General features: G+C 54.6%; 1 protein-coding gene across 1 annotated transcript; it reads left to right on the top strand.

Moving 5' to 3' along the window:
• The first annotated feature begins 6,122 nt into the window (after positions 1–6,122).
• Positions 6,123–12,931, top strand: NAGLU (N-acetyl-alpha-glucosaminidase). Its single transcript, XM_028165368.2, has 6 exons — positions 6,123–6,568; positions 7,418–7,565; positions 8,815–8,961; positions 9,147–9,232; positions 10,235–10,491; positions 11,487–12,931. Exons 1-6 carry the CDS (start codon positions 6,183–6,185, stop codon positions 12,695–12,697), a joined length of 2,235 nt encoding a protein of 744 aa, XP_028021169.2. The 5' UTR covers positions 6,123–6,182; the 3' UTR covers positions 12,698–12,931.

Raw genomic sequence — 12,931 nt, 5'->3', positions numbered from 1 at the left:
TCGGGGAGGCTGCTTGTCTGCGTGCCCACAGCCCCTAGCCCCTGCGTCACTCAAGGCTCAGCCCTCCTGAGCCCACCTAGTATCCTTACACCTGCCACTTCCCTCTGTCAGCATTTCTGCTTTTTCCTCTGATCAAAGACCGCAGTTGCAGTGGCCCTGGCCAGGCAGTTAGTTTGTGAAATTCTCACCTTATCTCAAGTTTCCCAGGGGCCTTCCCACTCCCTGAGCCAAGGCAGCTTTTCAGACACTACCCATGTGGGGGAGGGGACTTGGGGACCCATCTCCGTCCCGCTTTCTGCACCACACACCCAAACAGCCGGGGGAAGCAGGGACCTGGACGTCTGCCCACCCTCCTCTCCCTCTTCTGCGAGCGTGCTCTCCAAGGCTCAGCAGCCTGGCTATTTTGAGCGCTGATTGCCTTTGGCCTTGGTGTAGGCAGAGGCTCAGCGTAGGGTTGGTTCCTCAGGGCAGCTGGAAAATTCGAGGTGCTGAGGCAGGCAGCCCAAGAGCCCAACGGGATGTCCTGGCAGGCGGGGTGGGCAGGGCGGGCGCCTTCTCCCTCCTTACTGCCATGTAAGGTGACCGCATTCTTTCTCAGCCCTCCCTCTCCATTCCTCCCTCTTGGGGCCTCCAGGGCAGGGGCTGCCCAGGAATGTGAGCAGCAGGCCACCAACTGCTGCTCCAGGAGGGGCGGGAACACCCCGTTCATTCCATGCTCCGCAAACCCTCTCCCCCCTGATGGGCCACCTGCCCTGGAGCAGCCCTGGGTACAACACCCAGCATCCACTCCTCAAAAAGTTGCGGGTAGACATTCAGGAAAATGAGCCCTTTTAACCTCTTCTCTGTTACTGACTCAGATAGATAACTAGGAATCAATGGACTAGAATTGAGAGTTCAGAAACAAACCCTAACGTGTATAGTCCACTGGTTTTCCACACGGGCCAAGATAATTCACTGGGGAAAAAACAGTCTTTTCAACAGATGGTGTTAGTACAACTGGGTACCCACATGGAAACGAACAAATTTGGACTGCTATCCACTGTATACAAAAATTAACTCAAAATGGATCATTGACCTAAACATAAGAGAAGTCTTAGAGGAAATCATAGGAGTACATCTTCCTGACCCTGGGTTAGGCAGTGGTTTTTAGATATGACGTCAGAAGCACGAGTGATAAAAAAAGAAGATGAAAGATAAGTTCGGTTAGCAAAGTTAAAAACTTTTGTGCTTCGAAGGACAGGATCAAGACAACCCTCACACTGGAAGAAAATATTTGCAAAGCATGTATCTCATAAGGAACTTGTATCTGGAATATATACAGAACTTTTACAACTCAGTAATAAAGACAAATACCTCAGTTTTTAAAAGGACAAAGGATCTGAACAGGCATTTCTCCAAAGAAAACACGAATAGCCAATAAGCCCATGAAAAGGTACTCAGTATCATTAGTCATTAGGAAAACGCAAATCAAAACCACGAGGAGACACCACATCACACCCACTAAAAAGGCAATAATTTTAAAAAGACAATTAAGTTTAGGGACTTTCCTGGTGGCGCAGTGGTTAAGAATCCGCCTGCCAATGCAGGGGACATGGGTTCAAGCCCTGGTCCGGGAAGATCCCACATGCCGCAGAGCAACTAAGCCCATGCACCACAACTACTGAGCCTGCGCTCTAGAGCCCACGAGGCACAACTACTGAGCCCATGTGCCACAACTACTGAAGCCAGTATGCCTAGAGCCCGTGCTCCGCAACAAGAGAAGCCACCACAATGAGAAGCCCATGCACCACAACTAGAGAAAGCCCGTGCACAGCAACAAAGACCCAACGCAGCCAAAGATTAAAAAAAAAAAAAAAAAAATTACAAGTGTTGACAAGAATGTGGAGAAACTGGAACCCCCATCCACTGCTGGTGGGACTGTAAAATGGTGCAGCAGCTTTGGAAAGCAGCCTGGCAGTTTCTCAAAATGTTAAATGTAGGATTAACTTAGGACCCAGCAACTTGACTTCTAGATTTCTACTCAAGAAAAATGAAAAAATGTGCACACAAACTTGTGCACAAGTGTTCATAGGGGCATTATTCATAATAGCCCTAAATGGAAACAACCCAAATGTTTATCAGCTGATGAATGGGTAAACAAAAGGCAGTATATCCATACAATGGGTATTATTCTACAATAAAAAGGAATGACGTACTGATACATGCTGCAACAAGAATGGACCTCAGACACAAGGCCACATAATGTATAATTCCATTTATGTGAAATGTCTAGAATGGGCATATGTGTAGAGACAGAAAGTAGATGGGTGGTTGCCTAGGACCAGCTGCTGGATGGGGTTGGGGGCAGGGTTTCTTTTGGGGGATGATGAAATGTAAAATTAGATTATGGTGGCAGTTGCACAACTCTGTGGCCATACTAAAAAACTACTGAGTTGTACACTTTAAACTGGTAAACTTTCTGGTATAGATCAATAAAATGGGGCTGGGGAGGGAGGACTAGGACCTCCCCGGGAAGAAATTCCTCCCTAGCCTGGATGAGAAGACCTGGGCCAGTGGGTCATTGGCTAAGCTGAGCTTCCAGGATCTGGGGCCTTGGGCTGCTTCCAGCCCAGCCAGCTAAAGATGGGACCAACTGGGAACTGAGCCCTGGAGGGTGTGGGAATTCCCAGGAGCCCTGGGGTGGGGGTGGGGAACAGGATGGCTCCATTGCTCCTATTTTTAAGAGTCTTGGCCTTTACCCTGATCCCCTCCTGTGGAATCCCTGGACCCCAGGCATCTGCTTAGTGAGTCTGTGCCCCCAACCAGCAAACTCTTCCCATCCTAGAACCAATGTGGAGAGGGTGACTTTGGGCCTGCTCAGTATTATAAAGACAGGGGACAATTCCATCACCACCTTCCGAACCCCTCCCCCCTTTCCTGTCCCTCACTGGGGACCTGGGTAGTACTGTGCCTCTTTCTACCCAGGAGCCCTGGGTGGAAAGGGCATTGGAGCTCCCCTCAGATCTGAGCCTGTTTGCCTGCCCTTCCCTCTCCAGCCTACCCAAGGCAAGGCGTAGGCTGCTCCCTGGTGGCCAGACAGGGAAGGACTCATTCCTCCCCACAGGTAAGATGGGTGGGATCCTAGCAGGGCTGTGACAGGCAGGCAACTGGATTGGCAGGGCAGAGGGACAAGGGATCTGGAGGGATTCTGGGGTGCCTAGACAGAGGGGAGGCTGGCAGGAACGAAAGAGATGAGATAGGAGCGGAGAGAAAAAGTAATAAAATATATCACGTGGTAAAAGGATCAAACAGTACAAAAGGCCCTATTATAAAAGTAAGTCTTCTGCTCCAGCGTCCCAGTACCTCATCCGAAGCGAGCACTATTTACATAGCCTTAAAAAAAAAAAAAAAAAACAAATGGGATGTACTATACCCAGTGATTTGACATCTTTTTTTTTATAAACTCAATATTTAGCTGGTTTTTAAAAATATTTTATTTATTTATTTAGGCTGCATCGAGTCTTAGTTGCGACACGCGGTATCTTTGTTGCGGCATGTTTAGTTGCGGCATGCAGGCTCTTAGTTGCCGCATGAGAACTCTTAGTTGCAGCATGCGTGCAGGGTCTAGCTCCCCGACCAGGGATCGAACCTGGTCGAACTACCCTGCATTGGGAGTGTGGAGTCTCACCCACTAGACCACCAGGGAAGTCCTGATTTGACATCTTTTAATTTTTTTTTTTTTGGCCGTGCAGCTTGTGAGATCTTAGTTTCCCGACCAGGGGTTGAACCCCGGGCCCTCGGCAGTGAAAGCGCCGAGTCTTAACCACTCGACCACCAGGGAATTCCTTGACCTCTTTTTAAAAAATATACTTTGCAGAACATTCCGAATCAGCACCAACACATCTTCCTCACTTTTTTTTTTTTAGCAAATGCTTGGTATTTCATCCTATTGATGCAACTTAATTTCTTCAACCAGCCCCCTATTGTCCTCAAAGAGTTCCCAGCTTGGTGGGGAAGATGAGAAAGACAGTGTGACACACCCGGAGTAATCGGTGACACTCTTGCCAAGCATCCATGAGCTCAGGCTGTGAATGTGCTACCAACCCCCCGGGATGGTGTCCCCAACCTGCTGCCCCTACCAGCAGCCGTCTGCCATTCTGGATGAATCCAGACCCCACAGAGAGGCACCCTGAGCCTGACGGTGGACCTGCAGCCCAATTCCCCCAAGCAATGTGTTCCCTAAGATCCAAATTGCTGGTAAAACAGGTCCTGGGAGGAGGAGAGTCCGACAAATCTCACCTGAAGCCAGAAGTGTTTGGAAGGGGGTGTTGGAGGGAGTGTAGAGAGGCCTGGGGGGCCACAAGCTATAGCTCCATGCGGGCCCATCTCTCTGGGCAGGTCTAGGAGCTGCTCTCTGGGAAAAGCTGAGAACCTTCTGATATTAGGAACTGGGTGGAACAGGGCTGCACCTCCTGAACTAGCTGTTCGCTGAGCTGGGAACAAGGCAGGGGGCACTGCAGCTTGAGTCTGCAGCTGGAGGCAGGGGGCGGAGGGACAGAGCAAGCTCAGTGGACTCCCATGTTCTCTTTCAGTCCAGGCTCTGGATTTCCTGGCTTGGCAACCCTCCTCTGACCCCTTCCCTGTCTCTAAGCAGCTGCACTCAGGCCTGACAATCTGGAAAAATCTACACCTGCCTCCAAAAGGACTCAGAATCCCTTTAGAAAGTGCATGCTTTATAAAAGGGCCCACCACTCCTGGCCACCACACAGCCCCACTCAAACCCTCCCTGCTGGTAAGCAGCCTGAAAAGTTGCATCTCTTGGGGGATAGTGGCAGAAACACTTATCTGAGAGTTAAGAGTTCCTGCTTCTAGTCCCAGACCTGCTGTCTTTTTTTTTTTTTTAATTTTTAAAATTTTATTGATTTATTTATTTATGGCTGTGTTGGGTCTTCATTTCTGTGCGAGGGCTTTCTCTAGTTGCGGCAAGCGGGGGCCACTCTTCATTGCGGTGCGCGGGCCTCTCACTATCGCGGCCTCTCTTGTTGCAGAGCACAGGCTCCAGACGCGCAGACTCAGTAATTGTGGCTCACGGGCCCAGTTGCTTCGCGGCATGTGGGATCTTCCCAGACCAGGGCTCGAACCCGTGTCCCCTGCATTGGCAGGCAGATTCTCAACCACTGCGCCACCAGGGAAGCCCCCAGACCTGCTGTCTTACTGGTCACTGATCTTCGCAGAGGCACTTCCTATCTCTGGCCCTCAGTTTCCCAGGATGTAAAATGAAGATAACTCCCATCCTGTTCGGCTGCTGCTACCGCTTACAGATCACATGAGAGCCCTTGTCACAGCCACTAGGCCCTGCCCCATGGCCAGTCCAGGCTCACATGGCGCATCCCTCCTCCAACTTCCCGACCTTTCAGCTCCTCAGATCTGCTCAGCTCTTTCTTTACCCTTCCTGGGTCTTCATATATGCATTTTTTTCTTCACGGAATGGTATTCCCCTCCCTCTTCTCCTAGTCAATCCCAACTTAATTCAGATTAAATGTCACTTCCTTTTGGAAGCCTTTGGCTGGGAACCATGCACAGCATCACAAGTACAGTGGACCCCTGAACAACACGGGTTTGAACTGCCCGGGTCCACTTATACGGGAATTTTTTTCCATAAATACGTGCTGCAGTACTACATGGTCCGCGGATGCGGTACCCTGGATACAGGAGGGCTGACTGTAAAGTTATATTTTGGCTGCCAGAGGGTCGGCCCTCCTAACACACATGCAAAGTTTAAGGGTCAACTGCATAATGTAAATTTTTGTTTATATAAGTACTTGGTTTGTAGGTCTCCCCGGAAGAGGGGTGGCAGTGCCTGGTACAAAATCAACTTCAAATATTTATTGGATGGTAGGATGGACGGAAGGAAAGTGATCTGCATGTGAAAGCGCGTTGTACCTGAAGGCATTTGTGAAGGACTACGAGTCACATCCGGCCCCGGACTTTTGAATTCACCAGAGTCACGCGCTCTTGCACCACGCGTGGTCAGAAAACACCCTCAGGAGCTGGTGTGGAACCCGGAAGCTGGTCTCTCAGCCGCCGGCCGGTGCTTTACCTTCAGTTCCGCGTGACTTGAGGTCCGCAGCTGATTGGACGCGGCCGTCACGCCCCTGATCCCGAGTCGCCATTGGTGCCCAGCGGGCTGAGACCGCGGTACCATGGAGGCCGTGGCGGTGGCCGCGGCTCTGGGGTTCCTGCTCCTGACCGCGGCGGGGGGCTCGGCCGGGGACGAGGCCCGGGAAGCGGCGGCCGTGAAGGAGCTGCTGGCCCGGCTTCTGGGACCCGGGCCGGCGGCCGCCTTCTCTGTGTCGGTGGAGCGCGCCCTGGCGGCCGAGTCCGGCCTGGACACCTACCGCCTGAGCGGCGGCGGCGTCGGGGCGCGGGTGCGGGTGCTCGGCTCCACGGGCGTGGCCGCCGCCGCGGGGCTGCACCGCTACCTGCGCGACTTCTGCGGCTGCCACGTGGCCTGGTCGGGCTCTCAGCTGCGCTTGCCGCAGCCGCTGCCCGCGGTGCCGGAGGAACTGACCGAGGCCACGCCCAACAGGTACCGCGGCCGGACCGCGCCCCTCGGTTCCCGTGCAGCTCCCCGCCGCCTCCACTCCCCCGGGCGCCAGCCCAAGCTGAAGTCCCCGCACCTCCCCACCCCCAGCGCCGGGCTGCCAGCAAGCGCTGGCCTTAGGGTCGCACGACCTGGCTTCAGACCCCAGGTCTGATTCTAAAAGCCTTGTATCTTTGAGCAAGTCACTTAGCCTCTCTGAGCCTCGGCTGGCTCATCTGAAAAATGGAAATAATGTCATCTACCGTGCAGTGGTGCCGCTTTGATGGTGAGGATTTGCACGGTGCGGGGTGTAGAATTTGTGGTGCATAATCGGTGATCGGTAAATGCCATTCCTTTCCTACCCCACCCCTCTCTTCGAAGATGCTTACTGAGGAATGACCCCCAGCCCTGTCACAGGCCTCTGTTCTAGCGTTTGCCCCACTGCACCGAGGTGATGCATTCACACAGCTGCCTCCCCAATTAGACTGTGGGGAGAGGAATACCCCCCTTCAGGACAGGGGCCAACTTTGCCACATGGCACTTAAACACTGTACACAGAGTAGGAATGAAAACGGAATATGTTCTTCCAAATATCTGGGAGGCTAGGGAGCTGAGTGCTGGGCGCAGGTGGGTGGGCACCTCAGAAGCTCAAGCTCCACCTGGAGTGGATCCTGGAGTGAAGCAGTAGAGGCCACGTCTGGAGCCACTCCTTTCTGGGTTAGATCTGGGTGGTGTGGAGAGCTGTTCCAGGACCGGGCTGCCCTCCAAGTTCTTCCCCAGGCTGTGGACCCTCAGGGGTGAGGGACATCCTCTTTGCCCCCAGGGCCACGCCCCAGCTCACGCCCCTGCCTGCAGGTACCGCTATTACCAGAACGTGTGCACACAAAGCTACTCCTTCGTGTGGTGGGACTGGGCCCGTTGGGAGCAGGAGATTGACTGGATGGCGCTGAACGGCATCAACCTGGCGCTGGCCTGGAGCGGCCAGGAGGCCATCTGGCAGCGGGTGCGTGCCCACCATACCCCAGGCATCCCGCCTCCCCCACATCAACGCAGTACCTGGCACACAGAGACTAGGGCTCCAGAAGCGTTGGTAGCAGGAGTGATGGCTCCAGCCTCCCAGCTTCCATGGTTGAGACAAACACACAGGAGCACTTACCCAGGGCTGGACCCCAGCACCCTACTGTAAACACTCTAAGAAGCCGGCCTCCCCTCTCTCCCCACCCCCACGTGGGTCAGTCAGCTGCTTCTGTGGATTCTGTCTCAGCAGCTTTTGATCTGCCTTGTTCTCTCCATCCTTATCCGTGGCCCCAGTTCAGGCTCTCATCCCCTCTGCCTGGACCCCAGTCTGCCAGAGCCTCTGAACAGCATCAACCAAAAAATAATGCAGGAGGCTGCAAATAAGAAGAGTTTATCTGGGGTCTTTACTAATTGCAATTTGGGAAACACGGGCTCGGGTAATCCTGAAAGAGTGTTCTGAGGAAGTAAAAGAGGGGCTAATTTTTCTTTTAAAGCCATGAGATTAACTGCCTCGTGAGAATTGTGACTGACTCTGACGTTAGCTGGAAAATATTTGTTCATAAGGAATTGAGAGTTATTTTAGGGTAAGAGTCCAATAAGTATCTTGAATTTCTAGTAGGCTCTTTGTATAACTTGATCAGATCAAAAGGTCAGATTCCATCCAGTCTGAGACACGCAAAGTTACACTGCCTTAATGGCCTCCCGGCCATGAGAGCTTAAAGACCTCTCTAAGCAATATTTTCCTTTCAAAACAAGACTCCTGACTCTCCAAGTTCCACCAGAGTGTCTTTTCTGAATTGCAAATCTGGTGGAGACCTTCCACTACTAACACACTCAAGAGCTCCCCATTGCCTTCAGGCTTTTGCCGGCCTCGAGCTTCCATACCTGAGCGCTCTGGCTGCACCTGGGGCTGCTTAAGCTCCCTGCAGAGCGGCCCTCACCCATCATTCTAGCCCTCCTTGCTCCATGAAGCCTTCTAAGGCCCCTTCCACATTTTGGGGAGAACCCCTTTGTGCCTCACCTCACCCATGCAACAAGGGTGACATATTCGCAAACTCACCTGGTCACGGATCTGTTTCTCCCGGACTTTGGGCTCCTCGCAGGCAGGGATCGGATTTTGTCTTAGTAACTCTAGGGTGCAGCCCAGAGAAGAGATGAATGTGTGTTTGTTGAGTGAATGGATCAATGAATAGAGATAAACGATTTACATGTGTGGGGCTTGGCCTCCTCCTCAGGTGTATCTGGCCTTGGGCCTGACCCAGACAGAGATCGATGAGTACTTCACTGGTCCTGCCTTCCTGGCCTGGGGGCGCATGGGCAACCTGCACACCTGGAGTGGCCCCCTGCCCCCCTCCTGGCACCTCAAGCAGCTTTACCTGCAGGTAAAAGGATGGGGAAGGGAAGGAGCAGAATTGGTGCTGGACAGTCACAGGCCTGGGGTCGGGGGTGGTGTTTGGCCCACCCCGGGGCTCTTAACTGAACGGTGGGGACTCCATGTGCTCTGAGAGAGTGAAGGCCTCCCGCCTAGGGGGGCCGTGCTCACCGCCGCCCCTCCCGTTCCTCGCAGCATCGGATCCTTGACCGGATGCGCTCGTTTGGCATGATCCCCGTGTTGCCAGCGTTCGCCGGGCATGTCCCCAAGGCTCTCACAAGGTGATGCCCCCCTCACCCTCCATTCAGCTTAGAGAATTTATGTTCCCCTGCAAGACACGATTTAAAGAAAAACTTAAGCTCTGGATGTAGGCCTGGGCTTGATTCCTGGCTCTGTTACTGACTAGCTATGTGACCTTGGACAGATTACGTAACTGCTCTGTGCCTTAGTTTCCTCACTTGTAAAATGTATATATGGCTTGGCATGGAGTCTTAGCAAATGGCAGCTCTTAGTGATGGTAGGGGTGCACTGGTCTCCTCTGTCCTTCCTGCCCCTCTGTTCCTCTGTGCTACCCACCCATCCTCTCCTGCGGCTGGCAAAATTCTTCAAGGTCCAGCTGAGACCTCCTCTCCTTCAGGAAGCCTTGCGGGGGGGCCCCCAGCATCAGTTACCACCTCCCTCATGCACATGAGCACCTGGTTCCTGCCACTGTCAGCGCTCAGCACACGTGGCCGGCCTCACTGGCCACTCCTTGGCCTCCCCAACTGGACAGCAGGAACCTCATTCGTACATTCAGCCAACGTTTGTCAGGCTCTCCGGGGCTGCCCAACCAGGCCCTGTGCTGGGGCCTGGGGATGCAGCCACAAAGGTGCACAGAGGCCCCGCCCCCAGCGGGAGATACGTTGCCGGGGGATACAATACAGTGATAAGGGCAGGAATATATGTGGGCCCAATTCTCTGTCAAGGTCACTTCTGCTTGGGGAAGGGAGGGTGCAGCAAGGGCTCAGAGCAGAGGTGATGTCATTTGTTTCAGCCAGTGGGAGGGGGAGAGACAGCAAAAGCTTTCCAGACAGGTGAAACTTAAAGGATGTCGAGGAGAAGCCAGATGCATAAGCAGGGAGGGAGGAGGAAAGGGCTCCAGGCACAGGGCACAGTATGTGCAAAGGCACAGAGGCATGAACGACCCAGGAACTGCAGAAGTTAGTGAGGCTGGAGATGACTACTGTGTCAGCCTCCAGTAAATGTCTGAACTGTCACACACACATCCCCCCCCCCCCAACTAGGGTGTTCCCTCAGATCAATATCACCCAGATGGGCAGTTGGGGACATTTCAACTGCTCCTACTCCTGCTCCTTCCTCCTGGCTCCGGAAGACCCCCTATTCCCCATCGTGGGGAGCCTCTTCCTGCGGGAGCTGACCAAAGAGTTTGGCACGGATCACATCTATGGGGCCGATACTTTCAACGAGATGCAGCCACCGTCCTCGGAGCCCTCCTACCTGGCTGCAGCCACCGCCACTGTCTACCAGGCCATGATTGCAGGTTCGGTGCCAGGGGAGGTCGGAAAGGGGAGCCCCCCCAGACCCTCAGGGAGATGGGGGTGGCAGAGGTCAGTGGGGGGTGGGAGGAGGGACTGGGAATAATAACACCTCACAGTGACACACAGCACTTTACAGTTTACCAAGCACTTCTACACACACACATCATCTCATTTAATCACACGGTGGTTGAGAGGTGAGCTCTGGAGCCGGATACCCTGCTCCAACGCAGGCACTGCCACTGCCTGCCTGTGAGACTTGCGACGACTCACCTCCCTCCCAGTGCCTCCCAGTGCCTCAGCTACTGCATCTGCAAAATGGGCTACCTTATAAGTAGAATAATGCCTGGCCCAGAGTAAAGTGTCATTAAGTGCTAGCTATTGAAAATATTTAATTTGGTCTCGACCTCCATGCCGAAGTAGGTAACACAGGCCAGAGGTTAGGGGATGTGCCCCAAGCTGGTAGGTGCCCTTCTAGGTGCACAAATGTGAACCCAGCTCTCCTTCCCGCCACTTACAGGAGAAGGGCAGAGAGGGGCCAGGTCAGGAATGGCTTGGGAGGCCTCTGTGTCAGCCAGGAAGGAGCATAGGCTCAGGCTTTGAGCAGCAATGCTCCAGGTGTGACCCGGGACCAGCAGCTTCAGAATCACCCTGGAGCCCTGGATGTGCAAATCCCAGCACCTCCCCTACCTCCTGAATCAGAAGGACTGGGGCTGGGGCCCAGCCCTCTGGGTAATTCTGATGCTCTGTAAAGCTTTATAGCACTACCCTGGCACTCCCAGTGGGAGGAGGAGGAGATGGGAAGGACTTGTGTTGTGGAATGCCCTTCTGGCCGCGGGGGGCGGGGGGGGGGGTGTGGGTTTCAGGGGAAGGAGTGTCCTGTGATAGAGTCATTTAACTTCTCTGGACCTCTGTTTCCTCATCTGTACAATGGCGTGAATGCTCTCCTGCCCCCTCTCCTCTTACCACCCTCTTTTCTGTCCCCACTGTCCCACCACAGTGGACCCTGACGCCATATGGCTGCTCCAAGGCTGGCTCTTCCAGCACCAGCCCGAGTTCTGGGGGCCCGCCCAGGTCGGGGCCGTGCTGGGGGCCGTGCCCCGTGGCCGCCTCCTGGTTCTGGACCTGTTTGCTGAGAGCCAGCCCGTGTACGTCCGCACAGCCTCCTTCCAGGGCCAGCCCTTTATCTGGTGCATGCTGCATAACTTCGGGGGCAACCACGGCTTGTTTGGGGCCCTGGAGTCTGTGAACCGAGGCCCCACAGCCGCCCGCCTCTTCCCCAACTCCACCATGGTAGGCACGGGCATGGCCCCTGAGGGCATCGGCCAGAACGAGGTGGTCTACGCCCTCATGGCTGAGCTGGGCTGGCGGAAGGACCCAGTGGCAGATTTGGGGGCCTGGGTGACGGGCTTTGCAGCCCGGCGGTACGGGGTCTCCCATGGGGCCGCAGAGGCAGCGTGGAGGCTGCTTCTCAGGAGTGTCTACAACTGCTCTGGCGAGGGCTGCAGTGGACACAATCGCAGCCCGCTGGTCAGGCGGCCATCCCTACAGATGGCTACCGCTGTCTGGTACAACCGATCGGATGTACTGGAGGCGTGGCGGCTGCTGCTGGCAGCCACGCCCACCCTGGCCACCAGCCCGGCCTTCTGCCACGACCTGGTGGATGTCACTCGCCAGGCAGTCCAGGAGCTGGTTAGCTTGTACTACGAAGAGGCGAGGACCGCCTATCTGAACAAGGAGCTGGTTCCACTGATGAGGGCAGGAGGCGTCCTGGCCTATGAGCTCCTGCCCGCGCTGGACAAGGTGCTGGCTAGTGACAGCCACTTCCTGCTGGGCAGCTGGCTGGAGCGGGCCCGGGTGGCTGCCGTCAGTGAGACTGAGGCCCGCTTCTATGAGCAGAACAGCCGCTGCCAGCTGACCCTGTGGGGGCCAGAGGGCAACATCCTAGACTATGCCAACAAGCAGCTGGCGGGACTGGTGGCCGACTACTACGCCCCCCGCTGGCGGCTCTTCATGGAGACACTGGTTGAGAGCCTGGTCCGAGGCATCCCCTTCCAACAGCACCAGTTTGACAAGAACGCCTTCCAGCTGGAACAGACCTTCGTCCTCAGCACAAGGAGGTATCCTAGCCAGCCCCAAGGAGACACAGTGGACCTGGCCAAGAAGCTGTTCCTCAAATATTACCCCCGGTGGGTGGCTGGTGCCTTGTGACAGATTAACCACGCTTGGGTCACGTTTTCCCCAAACTCCAGGCCTGGGCAGGTTCCCAGGGCCTGGGGCTAGGCAAGCATCACAGGAGTTCCCCAGGCCTGGGTGAAGGAATTCATGCTGATGGAATCAAGCATGGAAGGTTTGGAGGGAGCCGAGCCGCCTTCCTCCACCATCCCAAATGTGGGATCAAAGTACTGTTTTAATACAACTTAATAAACTGACGAATCACCTCGA

The sequence above is a fragment of the Balaenoptera acutorostrata genome, chromosome 20 (assembly GCF_949987535.1).
Source record: "Balaenoptera acutorostrata chromosome 20, mBalAcu1.1, whole genome shotgun sequence".
NCBI classification, from domain to species: Eukaryota; Metazoa; Chordata; class Mammalia; order Artiodactyla; family Balaenopteridae; genus Balaenoptera; species Balaenoptera acutorostrata.
The sequence above is the reverse complement of the archived record's forward strand: the minus strand, read 5'-3'. Positions and strand labels throughout refer to the sequence as shown.

What these genes read in the sequence shown, in the direction of transcription:
- NAGLU (XM_028165368.2), top strand. Translation starts at nt 6,183, where the DNA reads ATGGAGGCCGTGGCGGTGGCCGCGGCTCTGGGGTTCCTGCTCCTGACC. An exon ending in GTCCCCAAGGCTCTCACAAG is followed by an intron (nt 9,233 to 10,234) that starts GTGATGCCCCCC and finishes CCCCCCAACTAG; the next exon opens with GGTGTTCCCTCAGATCAATA. An exon ending in CTACCAGGCCATGATTGCAG is followed by an intron (nt 10,492 to 11,486) that starts GTTCGGTGCCAG and finishes GTCCCACCACAG; the next exon opens with TGGACCCTGACGCCATATGG.